This window comes from Neomonachus schauinslandi, chromosome 15 (genome assembly GCF_002201575.2).
Source record: "Neomonachus schauinslandi chromosome 15, ASM220157v2, whole genome shotgun sequence".
Lineage (NCBI taxonomy): Eukaryota > Metazoa > Chordata > Mammalia > Carnivora > Phocidae > Neomonachus > Neomonachus schauinslandi.
Genome location: NC_058417.1, coordinates 39,699,551 through 39,718,607, shown reverse-complemented (window position 1 = coordinate 39,718,607; position 19,057 = coordinate 39,699,551). Strand labels below are relative to the sequence as shown.

General features: G+C 52.7%; 2 protein-coding genes across 4 annotated transcripts in view; one reads left to right on the top strand and one right to left on the bottom strand.

The window, feature by feature from the left end:
• Positions 1-19,057, bottom strand: part of LOC110573273 (signal transducer and activator of transcription 5B) — an 871,639-nt gene that overhangs the window by 544,617 nt on the left and 307,965 nt on the right. The window lies entirely within an intron of this gene.
• On the top strand, positions 10,566-14,925 carry LOC110573324 (keratin, type I cytoskeletal 14). Of its 3 annotated transcripts, none has more exons than XM_044921718.1 (8): positions 10,566-10,763; positions 10,848-11,151; positions 12,339-12,421; positions 12,963-13,119; positions 13,272-13,433; positions 13,518-13,643; positions 13,736-13,956; positions 14,640-14,925. In XM_044921718.1, exons 1-8 carry the CDS (start codon positions 10,633-10,635, stop codon positions 14,764-14,766), a joined length of 1,311 nt encoding a protein of 436 aa, XP_044777653.1. In that variant the 5' UTR covers positions 10,566-10,632; the 3' UTR covers positions 14,767-14,925. The 3 variants fall into 3 exon arrangements, with proteins under 3 accessions (XP_044777653.1, XP_021537496.1, XP_044777652.1); XM_021681821.2 differs by adding an exon at positions 14,057-14,103 and having other exon boundaries at positions 10,566-11,151; positions 14,669-14,925; XM_044921717.1 differs by having other exon boundaries at positions 10,566-11,151.

The window sequence follows — 19,057 nt, the reverse complement described above, 5'->3', positions numbered from 1 at the left end:
AGACTAATCTTAAAAGTGTGTCATGTCTCTAGTTGTTGCATTGTTAATAGCAAAAACTATAAGAAAATATGCTTTCTGTATTTGAAGTCTGCAATCCAATCCAATTTAGCAAAGAAGTCACTTGCGTCATTGATGAATGGCTCAAGTTAGGGCATATGTCTATGTTGTTTCTCTTTGATCTTCCTCCTCAACATAAACAAAAATTTCAACTAGTCTTTATGTCAGAACTATACTTGTTTGTTGATTGCCACTACAGGTCACAAGAGCTTGAAATCAAATCAATGAAAGCATCCTATGAAGATCAATGGACTATGTGGAATTTATAATAAAGAGTACTCTTCTTCTTATTTGTAAGTTAAGTGCTACACATCCCTTGTATCAGTATAATTTATAATATTTATTGTGTTATTAGAATGTGTATAATATATTTTATATATTAGTAAAATATATTCTGTATAATATATATATTTCCCTTCTCAGGTGCTTTGGTTTGGGTTCCAGAAGCAGATCCTTAAACAAGAACTCAAGTACAGGAAGTATTTTTGAGTAGAGTCTCATGAAACACCATTAGGGAGTGGATGGGTGGGACAGGGAAGGAGAGGAAGCTAATAAGAGGTGTGTGATCCAGCAAGTGAACCCTGTGGGCCGCTGTAGCGTCATTCTTAGGGACAGTGAGGAATAAGTACCTCAGAATTCCTCCCAGAGGATGAGAGAGCTGGGGTGTTTATCCTCCCGTCCTGATAGGTTGAGGGGACTCTCAGGCAGGGGAGTGGTGTTAACTTTCCAGCACTACAGCTTACCCTGTGCACAGGCAGAATGGGCTCTGGTGGCCAGAGAAGGCCCTCAGGCAGAGGTCTCTGGTGCTGACAGTTGGAAGTCTGGCCAGTAAGTGTCCAGGAGAAGTGGCCAGAGCTTGGTGCTTACAGGAGGCAGGCCGCCATGCTGCCAGGATTAGGGTACCTGGCTTTATGGAGCACATTGGCACCTTTGGGGCACCTACATATTCATGGGAGGTGCTTGGACACTGGGGACTGAGGCCCAGTGGAGCTTCCCTGCCTTTACCTCTCTATGTCTACAACATGGACACAGTAACACCTTCCCCAAAGGGGTTTGCAAGGTTAAATGAAAGTATCAGTGGCAATGTCTAGCATAGTGCTTGACAGATTGGGACTCAGTAAATAGAACCTCTTCGCATCCCTTAGAATCTCTGAAGATAGATTCTTCTCAGACCTCAGAACTCAGAAGACATTTTTGTCTCTGGACAATCAGATATGCCTCCTTCTTAGTGAAGTTTCATATTCCATTATGTTTCCCTTTTTGGGCTGCCAGGAAACCCAGAGACACGTGTCAGGGATAACAGTCTCTTCCGTACAGTTTGGCGGTGGACACACACTGGGTTACCTGCTTAGCTTGTAAAGGTTGGGGCCAAGTCTGTGCCTTCCTTCTGATGCCAGATCCCTTTTTCTCGGTCCAGGACACAGGGCAGGTTGCCTGCTGGGCTGGTCGTGTAAGATCCTGGCCACTGGCTGTATCAGCCCTCCCGGCCCTCCCTGGGGTTTGTCACATTTGAGCTGAGCCTCTCTGGCTGTGAGGCTGAAGGGTGAGTTGAAGGCCGCCTCAGCTGTGGTTGCAGCCTCATGGGGGTGGCTGGCCTGTGAAGGGAAGCCAGGAGGCAGATCAAGGCCGGGGGTGTGCGTGTACGCGTGTGTTTGTATGCATGTGTTGGGGCAGGAGGGGAGAGTGGGAGAGAACAATGAGTCCGTGAATTGCCTCTTTTTGAAACGAATTCAAGTTCCTGTGCTTGCAACCAAAACATGTTTATCAGTGTACCCTATTACCTAATTTTGATTTGCCTTCGACACTTGCTGGATATTTTCAGTTTTATTATACATGTGTCTTTTATCATAAGCTGACCCAGCCCCCTCTTTTGGAAGTGAGTGACACAGAAATGGTGTGGGGTATGTGTGTGTGTGTGTGGGGGGTATATGTGTGTGTGTGTGTGTGTGTGTGCGCGCGTGCGTGCGCGCCCCCACTTACCGATCGCCAGGGCTGGGAGGAAAAGAAGCAGGCTCTGGGTGGTGTTGAGTGGCCGGTGGGGCTTCTTTGGCCTTGGGGCCTCACTGGAGCACCTGAGCTGCTGCTTCCCTGTCCCCTTCTCTCCCAGGCAGGGGAGGCAGTGCTGGGCCCCCATCCTCAGAAGTGGGCCTCGCAGCAGCTCCCATACCTTCTCCCTGCACACCCAAACCGTCCTGCTGACTCTTCCCCGGCAGGGCTTCTGGGCCTGCCCATTCCCATAGACTCCACCCTGGCTGGGCCCTCACAGACTCACCAGCTCATCACCTGGGCCTGCTGGCCTCAGCAGCTCTCCCAAGGCCTCCCACCTCCTGCCCCTCCACTGTCCAGCACTATCCTGGACCCCTCTTTGTACTTTGTGGCTTTGCCTGAGTTTCAACACCTGTTCTCCATTTGAGCTTAGCCCCTGCCCCCCACTGGTCAAACTCTAGGGTTGACTTTAAGAGAACTATCTGCCAAACGTTTGCTCTGTGACAAGCACCATGCTGGCCACTCGCCATGAATAATCTAGTCCTCTCAATAATCCTGCGAGGTAGAAGCTGCTATGCTCATTGGATAAGAAACTCGCTGGGAGGGCTGCAGTGACTGGTCCAAGGTCGCATGGCTGGTCAGTGGGGGAGGCCTGCCTGGAACCCTGGTCTGACTGATTTGGGAGGCCCCAGGCCTTCCCCAGTCCCACAGGATGGTTCCGTCTGGGGGAGGGCAGCAGCAGACTGAGATTGCTACCCAGCCTCTGTCTGGTGGAGGGCCTATTCTTTCTACTCATGAGGCTGGAACTCCTGGGGAATCACTGTCCTTTCCCTCCCTTGCCCTTTGTTCTGCTGGCCCCGTAGCCCAGGACTCCTGACACAGCCATTCCGGCTCAGGTGCTGACGTTCCTCTCGACTCACCACCGGGCACTGGAGTTCCCACAGCCACACCCCTGCCTGGGAATGCCCTCTTCCCACTCCACCCATGCAGGGCTCTTCCTTCTTTCAAAACCTAAGTCAAACGCACCCTTTCCAAGAAGTCTTCCATGTACCACCCACCCCACCTGGTGGTTCCTCGGCTCTGGGCTACCCTCAGAGAGTAGAGAAAGCTCTCCGCTCATTTGCCCTCCCCCATCAGACTGGACACCCCCAAGAACAAGGGCTGTGTCTCCCCCATCAGGCAGGAGAAATTACGGTAAATTAACATGCCAAGCACCTACTATGTGAGAGAAACTTCGTGGCCCTCTCAGGCACTGTAATAAGCTCTCCTGGGGGGTGTGCCTCTGGGAGGCAGTGGGAAGGCTGAGAAGGGGAAAGCCTGGTGGTCCAAGGTGATGGGGTGTGCCATCCTGCCAGAGGAGAGGTCTGAGCTGACCCCATCCCTTACCTGGATGATGGCAAGGCCAACATCCTCCTGGTTTTCCCTTTTCTGTCCCTTCTCCCAAAGTATGTTCCATGTGGACCCCGAAAGGGCCTTTATGAAACACACCTGATAGTGTCACTCCCGTGTGGAGAAACTTCGGTCCCCCCAGTGTTGTGAGTATGAAGTCTGCGATCCTCAGCTCCATGTGTATCCCCCGACCTCTGTTCTCAGTTCTGTCAGGCAGTTCAGCTCTGTGGCAAGGCTTAGGTGTTGCACTTTCCTCAGACCAGTGTTTCATGCCACTGAGTCTTTGCTCAGGTGAGCGAATGGGATGTCCTTTCTCACTTTCTCTCTTGCTCAGCATCTATTCATCGCCAAGGTTCAGCTAAGTGGAGAACTCCTGTAGGATGCTTGCCCACCCTGGGATCGGTGGGATGACTGCCTTTTTTCTGTTTTCCATCCATCCTTTACTCACCTACCCACCCACTATCTATCCACCTTCCATTCTTCTATTTCCATCCATTGTCCTTCCTTTTAATCATCCATCCATCCATCTTCTCACTCACTTGCCAATTCATCTATTTATCCATCCATCCATCCATCCATCCATCCATCCATCCATCCATCTGTCCATCTACCTGCCCATCCATCCATCTGTACATCTGTCCATCCATCCATCCATCCATCCACTTATCCAACCATCCCTCTGCCCATCCATTTATCCATCCATCCATTCCATGCATTCTTTCACAGTCCCTTACCATCTTCCTATTCCCCTCTCTCTCCTTTCCTCCCTCCCTTTTGTTCATCTTTCATCTATTTTATGCCACACAATCTTCAGAAACCATATCTTAAATCTGTGTGTTTAACTGAAGCTTGGCCTTAAAGATCATGAAGAATTTGGGCAGGAAGAGAGGACAGAAGTGGAAATTCAGGCAGAGGCTGGAAAATGGGTAGGGATATAGGGGTTGGTGAGGGGACTGGGCTGTAGGGCTGGAGCTTAGTTCTCAGTGAGCATTATGGGTAATTGGCTAGAAAAGGTAAGTCTTACTTTCCCTGAATAAGTAGCTAATAGATGGTTAGTTGAGCCCATCTGTTGCTGGGCTTTGGCTACCTAACCCTTCATATTCTTAACAACTTAAATGTGATTCTGGGGTGCAAGCACAACTCTTTTCACCCCACATATTCTCAACTTACCTAGCTCAGGGAGGTCCTTGTTAAACATTTTGCACTTGCAAAGGAGGCTCTGTGTGACTTTGGACATGACCCTTTCCCTCTTGGGGCCTCAGTTTTCCCATCTGTAAAGTTAGGAGGCTGGCTTATGTGACCCCTGAGGCCCCTTTTGGCTCTGACTTTCGGGGACCCTTTATCAGGGGGTCCTGTCATTGAAAAGTGAGGCTCAGAGCCAGGCAGAGCTGGGACCGAATCTTGGCTGAGCGGCTTCCTCTCTGTGGACCTTGGGAATTATCTCAATCTCTGAGCCTCCTGCATCTATAATGTGGGGCAGCCGATTTCTGTCCTGTCATCTTTAGTGGCTGGCAGGTACAGACAAGGCCATGGACACTGAAACACTTGGCTCGGTCCATCTGTTGTGTCAGCTCAGGCTCTCACAAGGACAAGGCCCAGATGGGCAGGCTGGCCTGGGAAACCAGTGGGTGGCAGACCTTTCTAGGGGAACAGGGACACAGGGCCTCGAGGAGGTGCTCCAGGCTCCCAGTTGCCTCTTGTGCCTGCGATCCTGCCTACCAGCCTGTTCCTTGTCCCCATGCTAGTCCAGCCTTTCTGGAGGCAGAAATTGAGCTTCAGGTCAGCTCAGGTCCCAGTATGTCATTCTTAGAAGTGACAGCCCTCGGCTCTAGGAGACTTTACCCTTGCTACAGGCAGACAGATGGCTAGGACTTGGTGGGGAAAAGGATAGGCCAAGTGAAAGGGGTGGACAGGAAAGAAGGGCAGGGGATATGGACCTCTGCTAAGAGGAGAGGAGAAGCCCGGATGTCTGAGAATCACAAGGAGGACTCCAACTAGTCACTTGACTATGAGCCTCTCTGGACCTCATACTTCCTACCTGTGACACCGGGAAGACCCTGACTGTCCCCTTCTTCCTCCAGGCTGGTGGGGACCTAGGAAAAGACTCTGGACATCAATTACTACAGAAATAGCTGGTATGTCTTCAAGGGCAGTGGCCTGGGAGTGTCTTAGGGTACAGAGAAGGTTTGGGGAGGCCCAGTCTGGCTTTGGGACTAGACGAGAGAGGAAGAAACATTTTTTTGGGCCTGGACCTCCTTCCCCAAAGTGTTTCTTTCTTTCTTTTTTTTTTTTTTTTAAAGATTTTATTTATTTATTTGACAGAAAGAGACACAGCGAGAGAGGGAACACAAGCAGGGGGAGTGGGAGAGGGAAAAGCAGGCTTCCCACGGAGCAGGGAGCCCGATGCGGGGCTCCATCCCAGGACTCTGGGATCATGACCTGAGCCGAAGGCAGATGCTTAACGACTGAGCCACCCAGGCGCCCCCCCAAAGTGTTTCTTAAAAGTCACAGTCCCTCAAGGAATCCAAGGCAAATGAGGCTCTCAAGCTCACTCGGTATCAAGAGCTCTTTCCCACTGCTAATGGATGCAAAATTAGAGAAAAAAAAAGTTGAAGGAGAAACAGTATGGTTGCACAGTCTCAAAGTATCTTCTTCAAGGTATTTATTAATTTCAGTGGGAAAAATAGTAATGCTACAACAGAGAAATCCAGCAAACACTACCTTAGCCAATGGACAGCAGTAAACCCATTCAATACATGTCTTCTATACCTGAGGTGATGCGCTGACAAGGACACATCATTTCTGTGGTTTTCTTGCCAAAACGCATAACCTCAATCTGGTGATGAGAAAAATATCAGGAAAACCCAAACTGAGGGATATCCTACAAAATAACTGCCTAGGCCTCTTCTAAACTGTCAGGGTCATGAAAGACAAGGATGGACTGAGGAGCTACCACAGACCGGAAGAGACCAAGCTGATCTGACAACCAATGGAATGTGCCATCCTGCAACAGAAAAGGGACATTAGTAGAAAAGTCAGAAATTCGAATAAAGTCTGTAGTTAATTAACAGCATTGGGTCGATGTTTATTTGTTTTGATAATTGTGCAATGTTTATGTAACATGACCCTGTTGGGGAAGCTGGGTGAAGGGTGCACGTGAACTCTTTGTACTCTTTTTGCAACTTTTTATGATTTCAAAATAAAAATTTAGAAACAGGGACACCTGGGTGGCTCAGTTGGTTAAGTATCTGCCTTCGGCTCAGGTCTTCTGTCCCTCCCTCTGCTCTCTCCCAGAGCAGTTGTCTATGTGTAAAGGGCCCAGAGAAATTGGGGGGTGGGAAGTGTGGCCCAGACACCTGGGAATTCTGTCTCTCTGCTGCCCCATCCCTAGCGCCCTTCTATGCTGAGCTCCCAGCTGCCCCCAGAAGCCTTCCAGACTGGCCCTGCCTACATCCCATTACAGTCATGCCTCCACCAAGTGTTCACCCCCGCCCCTGAAATATGGAGAGCTCCTGGTCTGTCACACATGTAGTGGGTCCTTTGAACAGTGTCCTCTGCAAAGTCACATCCACTGGAATCTTGGAATGTGTGACCTTATTTAGAAATAGGGTCTTTGCAGATTTCATTATGGTAAGAGTTAAGGTGAGATCATACTGGGTTAGGGTGAACGCCAAACCCAATGAGCGTCCTTTTTTTTTTTTTAAGATTTTATTTATTTATTTGACAGAGAGAGCCAGAGAGCACAAGCAGGGGGAGCGGGAGAAAGAGAAGCAGGCTCCCCTCGAGCAGGGAGCCCGATGCGGGGCTTTATCCCAAGACCCTGGGATCATGACCTGAGCCGAAGGCAGACGCTTAACCAACTGAGCCACCCAGGCACCAGCTGTGTGACTATCCTTAGAAGAGACAGAAAAGGACATAGAGAGACAGGCACAGACATAAAGGGCCATGTGAAGATGGGGAGGCAGAGATTGGCGTTTTGTTGCCACAAACCAAGGAATGCAAGGAGCCACCAGAAGCTGGAAGAGGTAAGTAAGGGCACTCCCTCCTGCAGAGGGAGTGTGGCCCAGCTGACACCTTGATTTTGGACTTCTGGCCTCCAGAACAGTGAGAGAATACACCTCTGTTGTTTTAACCCACAACATTTGTGGTGATTTGTTACGGCAGTCCCAGGAAACTAATACATATGGATTGCACTTTTCTTTTTTTTAAAGATTTTATTTATTTTTTAGAGAGTGAGCGAGAGAGAAACAGCATGAGAGGGGAGAGGGTCAGAGGGAGAAGCAGGCTGCCCGTTGAGCTGGGAGCCCGATGTGGGACTCGATCCCAGGACCCTGGGATCATGACCTGAGCCGAAGGCAGACGCTTAACCATCTGAGCCACCCAGGCGCCCGGATTGCACTTTTCTTATGTTTGTCCATATCTTAAGTAATTTTGATGTGTATCCTCTTTTTCTTCGCAGGCTGAGGGCTTCCTAATGACAAGGACAGTCTCTTCCATTAGACTGGGCTCTGAGGACAGGGGCCGTGCCTCTCTCCTCGGACTGGGATGTCATAAGGTTCCTTCCTTAGGAACCCATTCCCTAGGTGCCCAGCCCATCCTGAGCACACAATGCAGGCTCTGTGGGGGGCTGCCTGGCTCTGCCGCCTCACCTGTTTGGATTGGCATTGGTTCCCCCTGCAGGCTGGCAGGGAGACTCACCAACCACAAGAGACAGCACCCTAGGCTCCTCTTTTGCCCCCCCCCTTCTTGGGGCAGCTGGAGTGAGGGTCAGGTACTGTTGTCTACACAAAGCCTGTCCAGGAGTCCAGGGCTCAGCAGAAAAGCCCCCACCCCATGAATCCCTGCTGCTCCAGCAAGCTGCCTCTCCTCTAAAAGCCGTGAGCACTAGACTAGACCATTTGTGCCGGTTCCATGTCTGCAGGGCTTAGTCTCAGGATCTGGGCCAAGGTTCTCATCCTGGGTGCTGGCAGGGTGGGGGCAGGGGAGATCAGACTTATACTCCATGCTGGGGTTCTAGGGTCTGCAGGGGCAAGGAGGGCTGGCAAAATTCTCTTCTTAGATTGTGTGCATGAGCTTATATGTCATTGGTTCCCTACTCTCTTTACTTTTAGATTTCCCTTGGAAAAGAAGGAGCCTCTTTTGGGTTCCACTGAATCAGGTGTAAGGGTGGGGGAGGAGAGATTTTCCTGTGTCCTGTGCTCTAGGGATTTTATCCGCGGTTCCCTGCAGTGGAGGGAGACAGGGTGATGGGCAGCACAGAGAAAGCTGGTGTTGGGCTCTGCACCCCCTCTCGCTCCCCAGGTCCCTGTGGATGCTGCATTTTTCTCTGGTACGTGCCCCCCTGCCCCATCCAATAGCAGTATGCCTCCTAACGAATACATCTGTCCCTCAGCCAAAATCCCTGCTGCCTCTCACTGGGGAAGTTGTAGGGCTGGGCCAGGGTGGGGGACCATTCCCTGGAAGGAGATTAGAGTGTCTGTCAGGGGTGGGTGGGGCGAGGTGGGGCCCTTACTTACTCACATCCTTGCAAGTCCTTGGGCAGCAGATTTGGGGAGCCCACAGCCTCAAGTGTCTGTCTCAGCATTGTCTGCTGCAGTGAGGGGGTGCTCTCTGGCATCTGCTTTGGTGGCAGTCGGATTGGGGGAAGAGGGTGGTTTTGCTTCCCTTCTGGGAGCAGTTGATCCTAGGAAGAGAGTTGGAGCCTCCAGCGGGGGCTGTTGGGGCCTGTCTGGGAAGATGGGACGCGTCAGGCAGCCCCAGACACGACTGCATTCCTCCCAACATGCCTGCTGGGGTCCGTGGAGCTGAGGGGCTGGCGGGAGGGCGTGGCGTGGCTGGAGGGGTGCCTTTGGAAGTTGCCTGGGAGATGCGGGGCAGCTGAGGTCCCCATCTATGAACCTCCAAGGCAGAGCCAAATGGGCCCCTGGAAATGTCCCCTGAGCCTCAGGGGTTTAAGGAGTCAGGGTCCCTCAGGTCCACTCCCAGTGTCTGCATTGTCTCCCACCCCCAAATCCCTTGGGCCAGCCCCACAAGGGGCTCCAGTAAGGGTGCCCGAGCCAGCCTCTCCCACTGCAGCAGCCCTGGGGGCTGAGAGACACCTGGGGCTAGAAGGAAAAAGGCTTTCCTGTCCTGTTCCAGGGGTGTGGTTCCACCCTCTCTGGGCCCAGACTAGGCTACAACAATGCTCACCAGACTTTGCACCACGCTTGGCTTACCAAACCCCATTCGCATACACTACCACGTTGGATTCTCAGAGCTTACCCTGCATTAGGCAGGGCAGATGATATTTACCCCCACTTCACAGACGAGCAAACTGAGGCTCAGAGAAATACCAGGTCCTGGGTGGCACCGGGGTACAGAGCCAGGACGCCGTCTGACTCCATGCTCTTTCACCCCGGCTCTGGCTGTGCCTGAGATGCCACCTGCCCTTGGCCGCCTGCTCGGGGCCAGCCAACGCCATGGGCCCACCCACAGGTGTGTGGAGGATCTCGGAGCCTGTGCCCAGGGCTGGGGAAGGCTGCGTGCATTTCCCTTCAAGGGGGGTGTCAGGGTGGAAGCCTGAGCCACCGGACTGGATGTGACAGGCTTCTTAGCACAGCCTAGCAGGTGGGATCTGGGAAGACCCCCAGGAACTTCTTGTCTCTTTTTATAGATGGTGATGCTGAGAGGGCATCACTGTGCCTCACGTAACCTTGCCAGGATGGCCCTTCTCCAGCCAGGTACCCCCTGGGGTGATGGGCTTCCTCTTGGTGGATGTCAGAGGCCCACCTGGTTAATGGGAGACTCACAGGTCACCACGTTTATGGTGCAGAGGCCCTCTTCCCTGCCACCTGGCCGAGCCCGGCGTGCGGGTTCCTGAGGGCCGCGGCTCCCAGGGCCAGATGCGAAAGTGTAGCCTGCAGGCCCACACCGCCTGTGTGAATCACGCCTGGCGGGACAAGAAACCAAAAACACCCCAAACAATGAGTTTCCAGTAAAATATGACAGACGTGATGAGGCGGGGGAGGGGAGGGATCTGACTGGGAATTGGCACTGGCCTGTGGGTGATGAAAGCCAAGGGGAATGGAAAATGCCAGTCCCGCCCCCTACTCAGGAGTATAAAGCACCCACATCCTATTCCAACTTACCTGAGCACCTTTCTCTCCTCTGCTGACTCACTCGCCCCCTCGCTCGCTCACTAACTCACCTCCCTCCTCTACCATGACCACCTGCAGCCGCCAGTTCACCTCCTCCAGCTCCATGAAGGGCTCCTGCATCGGCGGTGGCTCCAGCCGCATGTCCTCTGTCCTGGCCGGAGGGTCCTGCCGGGCCCCCAGCGCCTACGGGGGCCTGTCGGTCTCCACCACCCGCTACTCCTCTGGGGGGGCCTGCGGCCTGGGGGGCGGCTATGGCGGCGGCTTCAGCAGCAGCAGCAGCTTCGGGGGGGGCCTGGGTAGCGGCTTTGGTGGAGGATACGGTGGTGGCCTTGGAGGTGGCTTCGGCGGGGGCTTCGGCGGGGGCTTCGGCGGTGGCGATGGCAGCCTCCTCTCCGGCAGCGAGAAGGTGACCATGCAGAACCTCAACGACCGCCTGGCCTCCTACCTGGACAAGGTGCGCGCCCTGGAGGAGGCCAACACCGACCTGGAGGTAAAGATCCGCGACTGGTACCAGAGGCAGCGGCCGGCTGAGACCAAGGACTACAGCCCCTACTTCAAGACTATTGAGGAGCTGCGGAACAAGGTGTGTGGATTGCGCAGCAGGACTTGCCATCCCAGCGACCTCACTCTGGAGCAATAGATGCCTCAGGCTGCTGAAATCTTTAGATTCCAAGACAGGGCAGGCTCCAACCCCAGATCCCTTCTTCTGGCTCCAGACACCTCCGGCAGAGCAGGTCCATGTCTCTCTGGCCTAGCTCAGGTCCAGACCCCAGGCCATGTGAGACTGGGGATTCCTACCCTTACATTTTATAGAGGAAGAAGACAAAGCTTTGAGAGGTGCTGGGACCTGCTCAAGGCCACCCAGCAAATCAGTGGCAGGGCTGAGGCTAGAACCCTTGTGCCCACTTGCTAGTACAGGAGGCAGCTGCCTGTTGCCCAGCACAGGGGAAGAGCGAGGCTGTAACGGGACTGGGCTAGACACCCAAACCACTCATTAGCTCATTAGTCTGGGCTGTGGCGGCTGCCGCCCATGAGCCCTGGCACTGGCCCCTCCCCACAGCCGGGGTGGGGGGGCACACAAAAACCCCACAGAGACAATCAGTGGTGACCCACCTTACATGCCCTGCACAGGAGGGAGCCTGGGGGACTTGTGTCACCTGATTCCAGCCCCACCCCTACCCCCTGCTCCAACCTCACCCTGGGAGCCCTCTCCACTGATCCTGCTTCTTGGTGTCTGGCTCCGATGGCTTCTGTGGATTAGGTAAATTAGATGATGAGGGAGGGAACTCCATCCAATCCAGGGTTCAATCTTTGCTCTTGTTCTTCTGCCTCTTCTTTTCTCATCCCCTGTGCTAGCTGGGGAAAGCCCCACCTGAGGTCCCATGCTCTTGCAGGCTTGAAAAGGAATGTTGAAGACTGGCAGGGCTGGCTGATGCAGAAAGAGGAGAATCCTTAGGTCACTCCTCTTCTCCGTAGATAGGGAAATTGAGGGCCTGCAATCCATTAGTGGTAGAACAAGGACCACAACTCAAAGGCTTTTGGTTCTGAGGCCAGGGCTGTTTCTGTCCATTCTTCTGATCAGGAGTCAGCAAAGTCCTGGGTCAAAGCCGGACCACTGCGGCTTATCCTTAGGCTGCTGTGGCAAAGGCTTTGGGAGAAGGGGAGACTCAGGTGAGAGCAGGAAAGCAAAGGCCTGATGTATGCAGGCTTCAGTGACGTCTGGCTAGTGATGGCCGTTTGACCAACGACCTCTGTCCTCTCCACCTGTAGATCCTCACGGCCACTGTGGACAATGCTAATGTCCTCCTGCAGATTGACAATGCCCGCCTGGCTGCTGACGACTTCCGTACCAAGTAAGTTTGCAGTGGTGGCTTAGGATGTGCAATCTCCCCAGGGTGGTCCCTAAACAAAGCGGACAAGTTGCCAGGATGGCCACGTGAAAACCCCTTGGGGTGTTTGTAAAAATACAAGATTCTTGGGCCCTACCCTTGGAGTTCTCATTCAGTTATTTTTAACAGACTACCTGAGTGATTCTGATCCACAGCCAGGTTTGGGTGCCATTGCTTTAGGGAGAGGTGTTCCTTACTTCCCCACCTGCTCTTGAAGTGCAGGAGGCAGTCACATTTGGAGGCCTGCGTGCTATTGGTTGTGAGGCCAGAAGCATCTCCCCTCCCTGAATTCTACAGAATGATGAATGGCCTTACTCCCTGCCCCCAGGAATGTTCAGATCTGAGCCATCAATGGGTGCTGTGTCCAACCATGCCATTTTCAAGACTGACTCCCTAAACCACCCACAGGGTGCGGGCTATGGGAAGAAGCTGCAGGGGGCAAAGAACAAAGCCTTCAGTGTGGCCAGGATGGGTGTCTCATTCCTTTTCTCTCGGGTCGTTCCAGGTACGAGACGGAGCTGAACCTGCGCATGAGTGTGGAGGCTGACACCAACGGCCTGCGCCGGGTGCTGGACGAGCTGACCCTGTCCAGAGCTGATCTGGAGATGCAGATCGAGAGCCTGAAGGAGGAGCTGGCCTACCTGAGGAAGAACCACGAGGAGGTGAGGGCCAGCTTAGAAGATGAGCTGGGAGGGAAGGGATGGAATTGAGATGGGGGAGGGCAATGCTCAGGCCAGGAACACCTCTGACTGGGGAACCCCAACTGGCTGCCATAGTGAGGCTCCTGACTGTGGACTGTGCTTTGGTTGTGCAGGAGATGAACGCTCTGAGAGGCCAGATGGGCGGAGATGTCAATGTGGAGATGGATGCTGCCCCCGGTGTGGACCTGAGCCGCATCCTGAATGAGATGCGCGACCAGTACGAGAAGATGGCGGAGAAGAACCGCAAGGATGCCGAAGACTGGTTCTTCAGCAAGGTGGGTGTCATCCTGGGTGGAAGGGACCCAGGAGACCCGCTTTCTAGGAACTTCTAGTGTGAATGATTTTTTTCTTTTCTGCAGACAGAGGAGCTGAACCGTGAGGTGGCCACCAACAGTGAACTGGTGCAGAGTGGGAAGAGCGAGATCTCCGAGCTCCGGCGCTCTGTGCAGAACCTAGAGATCGAGCTGCAGTCCCAGCTCAGCATGGTAGGGGAGCTGCCAGGCGTGGATTGGACTCAGGACTAGGAGGAAAGGGAGTGACTACCCTCATTGATCCCTGATCTTTCCCCCCCTCACAGAAAGCATCCTTGGAGAACAGCCTGGAGGAGACCAAAGGCCGCTATTGCATGCAGCTGGCCCAGATCCAGGACCTGATTGGCAACGTGGAGGAGCAGCTGGCCCAGCTGCGCTGCGAGATGGAGCAGCAGAACCACGAATACAATATCCTGCTGGACGTGAAGACACGGCTGGAGCAGGAGATCGCCACCTACCGCCGCCTGCTGGAGGGCGAGGACGCCCAGTGAGTGCCCAGCACCCCCATCCCAGTCCTGCCCCCCCCACAATTATTCACCTGCTCTACTCCATGTGTCTAATGATCTTGCCCTTTTCTGTCTTCATAGCCTCTCCTCCTCCCAGTTCTCCTCTGGCTCTCAGTCCTCCAGAGATGGTAAGACCTTCCTCCTCCTCAAGCCTGGACTCATCACCACTTCCTGTCTCCCAGCAGGTCTAGGGAGTTGGCTTTTTGAGGGGTTGAGCTAGAGTTTTCTCACCCAGGATCCCTTATAAATCTCCTTGGGTAGAAGAAGGCATTTTCTAAATCTTCCTTAGAGTTAGGAGCTAGTGGCCTCCACTTTTTACTTCTGTCACATGGTGTCTGTGGCAGACCCCACGGTTCTGGTGGTCAGCACCAAGGACAGGCCCCCACCATGTGACTCTTCCTGCCGAGACCAGTTCACTTGGGTTGATCTGGACTGAACCAGTCCGGTTTGAGTTCTTAGGAACCTCCAGTCTGAGGACACAGACTCTGCTCCTGACCTTAGGGAGCTCTAGTCTGAAAAAAATGTGTTGATGGTATCAGTGCTGGGATAAGAGCTGTGAGCGAAGTGATAATCAGGGCGGAGGGCAGCAGGGAGATAGTTCATTTAAGTCCCATCAACTTCCTGGTCTCCCTGCTCCTGATTTCTCCATTGCCTGTCCACTGCTTGTAACACCCTCTGTCCCCTCTTCCCCAGTGACCTCCTCCAGTCGCCAGATCCGCACCAAGGTCATGGATGTGCATGATGGCAAGGTGGTGTCCACTCACGAGCAGGTTCTTCGCACCAAGAACTGAGGCTGCTCAGCATTGCTCAGGCCTAGGAGGCCCCCCCATGTGGACACAGATCTCGCTGGGGGATACCCCTCTTGCCCCCCAAGCACTACACACTTGAGTCCTGCCTTACCCTTGCCCCTTCCTGGCAAACAATAAAGCTTCATTATTTGAGTTGCACAACTCCCGCCTCTGCCTGGTCATTGTCAGGAGCGGAGGTGGGGAGAAAGCGGGGGAAGCATCTCTTTGGAGCTTATAGCATCTGGCTGTGGCCTCTGGGACTGGGAGAAAGGGCCTGAGGGTGGACTAAGCTCAGGTCCCGGGATGGCTTTCACCATCTCGAAAGATACAGATAGAAGTGTGTCCTAGGTCATTTGTGGTGTCTCCTATCATGGAGAAACATTCATTCACTCACTCCTCATTTGTTTACTCATTTATTCATTAGTTTGTTTATTCATATACCAATACTACTGAATGCCTTTTGTGTGCCAGGCACAGTGGCAGGTTAAAGATTTTTTTTTTTTTTTAACAATTTTGTCATGAGGGATTTCTTTGAGAATATATTGAAAGCTATAGATCTTCTCTCATCCCCCAGCCCAGTAAGCACACACACATTTGCACATAACTCATGAGGTTCATGGGTCCCCTAAAGCTTCTCAGTGGAGGTCCACAAACCCAGTAAGAACTCATGCTTTACTGAGAAGTTGTCTCCCTCCATCCCACCTGCTCTTGCCTCTAGAGCTGGGACTGAACCTGCCTGCTCTCAGCTGACATAGCACAGGTTGATTATCACCTCCAAGCCTCAGTTTCCATGTCAGTAAAGTAGGCACAATGACACTACTTACCTCATGGGATTTTTGTGAGGATTTGCTGGAAGAATGCATGAAGGCCACCAGCACAGGGCCTGGCACTGTGCAAGCTCAGGGCACGACTCTGAGCAATACTGGGTGAGCTACCTCTCATATGTGGTGATTCTCCATCTATGATGAGGGCAGTTTTAGAGGCTTTGGGAACAAATTGACTGGATTCTAACCCTGGCTCTATTCTGTATTAGCTCTGTGATCTCGGAGAGTCTCAGTTTCCCCACTTACCTAGTAAGCATGGTGAACTCAGCTTCTTAGAGTTAATATGGGAATCCAGTAAGTGCATGCACATTAAGAACCAGGTTGTAGGTTGTAGATCTTCCTGGTGGAAAAGTGTCTTTTTCTTTCTGTAGGGGGCTCAAAAGGAGGAGGAAGGGGAGGATCTCACCTGTGTGTGTAGTGAAGATTCCAGAGGTGGGTAGGGCTCATCGCCCGGAGGTAGGAAAGAGTTGACTAGTCACTGTGTCAATTTCAAGAGCTTATTCATTTGGCTCTGTGAATGAAACTTCTAGGCAGAACCAAGGATGGGACTGGGGTTAAAGAAAGACTTAGTTCTTGAAAGCAAGGGATCTAAAAGCCTAGGCTTTGGAATTAGACATTCTGGGTTGGAGTCCTGGCTCCCACACTGACTAGCCTGGAAGAATTTGGAAATTTTACAAAATAGGGAATGAAAACCCTTACCACATAAGGCCAGTGGTAGATTGGATGATCTCATACAGGCAAAGAGTTTAGCATTGTGGTTGGCACATAGTTGGTGCTCTATAAATGGTAGATAAGAGGGTGAGTTATTAGGAATTGGAATGAAGTGATGTTGGTTTCTCTTCACCTCATCTTCACCCCAGGGAAGAGAGGCCTGCTTTGTGTTCCTGAAACTCTGGGATGTCTTTTTACCTGAGTTTTGGCATTAAGAAGGGTTTATCTGGGGTGATGTCTGGGGGAGGGTGCTCCATTCTGGAGATGAATGATTAATTTCAGAGGTATGAGGGGATAACTCAGAGAGGAGGGCATTTGAAGGAGTTTCCTTGGAAGCTCCTGGGAAGGGATGGTTTTGTGGCCCTAAGAGTGATGGGACCCACATGGTATCCCCAAGGATGCTGGACCATAGGGACTAGTGTTCTCAGTTGGGCAATGAACTCATGTGTGGCAGGAATCTGAGGAGTGGCTCACATTTGGGAGGCCACATGGACCTGGACAAAGAGCCAAACCTATCAGCAGTCACCCATGAGGACTGAAGCCTAGAATGTTCCAGACTTTGTAAGGATTCCCAGACATCACTCTGCTGTGGAGGTGGTGGGAGATTAAAGCTTCTACCTCCAAAAGAGATCTGCTTGGAGGAATATAGAATGTGAGATATTTTAGACTTGAGTGTGGTGTGGTGAGCTTCCCCTCCTCTTGACTGGCTGCCATTACTGTTTGGAGGGAATGTAGGGGGAGTGGGCTTGCTTCATGGTAAGGATGGCGGTTGGAGGTCACCTGGCTGAAAGCAGGTTCAGTAGTGGGGGGTGGGGGAGGGGAGGAACTCAAACAGTGGGCCTTGAGGGGCTTCCACCTTGTCTGGGCCCCAGAGGAAAAGAACAGGCAGAGCTGCCATACCAGAGTCCCACTTGGAGTCCACCCCTCTCTGGGGTCCCCTACCACCATACTCCCCTGGGAAGAGCGGAGTCAACACTTTGGGTCCTGCTGCTGACCAGTGCTCTTGTTCACAAGGCCTGGCACCACAAGAACCCACCTAAAGACCCGGGCCAGACTCTCTGACCATGGCAAGACTGCCTCCCCCACCGCCACCCCAGATCTGAATGATAGGAAACCAGGAAAGTGACTCCACAGCACAGTCTAGCGGAGGCAGAAGGAATTGCCTCTCGGAGGCCTGGGGCAGGTCACAGGGCCTCTCTGGCTCCTTTCCGGCCTATGCATTTTGGTAGGATTGATCCTCTCTCCCCGCCCTCTCAGAGCATAGAAGGGCAGCGCCTGAGGAGTGTGGGAGACGGCTCCTCCAACCTTGTCAACTTAGGGGGACGGCGGCCTTTTCTGGGTCATACAGACTGAAAGCGGACCAGGTGCTCAGGCCTCTGGTCCTGGACCAGGCTTGTGCTTCCTTCCTGCTGGGTTCTCTCTCAGGGATGGGAGGAGGCTGAGAGCCCCACGGGACCAGTATGAATTTTTTCCTAGCTGACTCTAGGGTTTTTGTCTTATGGATGGGCCCGCCTTGAAATACTGGGTCCTCTTTAGTTTTGGGGGCCCTTTTTATTGTGAGAGGAACTCAACTGTGTCCAGGGAACTTGATGGGCCCGAGCGGCATATAGTCCTGTGATCTGGTAAAAGGCTCTTCCTCAAGGCCACAGATGACCTGGTTTGGGTAATGTAGCCAAACCAGGTCATACAGCCGAGCGTCAGAGGGGGCAGCCCCAAGGACGCCTGAGGCCCAGGAGGCCGGAGGTCCTGATGTCCTGGCCTGGCCTACCTCATTGAGCTTGGATGCTGCCACAGAGGGGACAAGGGCATGCTAGGGACTTCCCAGGCAAGGGCCTCGACTCGGGCAGACAGGACATGCACCAGCAGTTCCTCCTTTGCCTTTTGCTGGGCCAGCACTTTCCTGCTGGGGCTTCCCTGTGTGGCACCATCAGCTGTAGGGCCAGGCCTAGGAAAGGAAGCTTTTTCCTTTGAGGTACCCTTACAAACTCTGGGGCATCTTGGCATGGGAGAAAGGGTAAAAAGAGACACAGAGATAGAAACAAATGCATATAGACAGAGTCAGAGACAGAGAGAGGGTCAGAAACAGAGTCAGAGGGAGATGAGAGTGAAGGCCTTGGGCTAGGACTAGGCAGTGAGGACCATTCATTCGTTCATTCACTCACTCACTAACACATATTTGTTGCAATTTGCTCTTTCATGTGTGGAGGAATATGGGGGTACATTGAGACAGACTGAAACAAGAAGAGCGGCAAAGTGAGGAGGAAGGCAGAGGGGACCCCAGAAGGTGTGTGGGGCTGGGGGTGGAGAGAGGGAGCCTGGAGCCTTGTGCCCATCTTAGCTCCTTCTCACTGCAGGACAAGCCCTGTTCTACCTTCTGTTCATTTAGCTCCTAGGCTGTGGCCAAGACACTTAACCTCTCTGAGCCTCAATTTAGTCAGTGGTAAAATGATCTAAGACTTGGTATGTACCTCATTAAACAATTGTGATGATTAAATACAACAGGGCAGGCAAAGCAATGGGGGTCTTGTCTGGAGCCCTGGAGGTTCCTTGATGGAAGAAATTATGGTCCTCCAACCTTTGTGTGCCCTCCTCCCCAGCCCCCACTGAGCACAGGTCCTTGATCTTACTAGGGGCTCAACAGACCAGAGGGGTAGACTGATAACAAGAGAAATGGCTGAGAACCAAAGTTGTCCACAGGGTTCCAGGGGAAGTTAGCGGGGAGGCACAATGCCACCGACAGGAAAATGTCTCACTAGGTG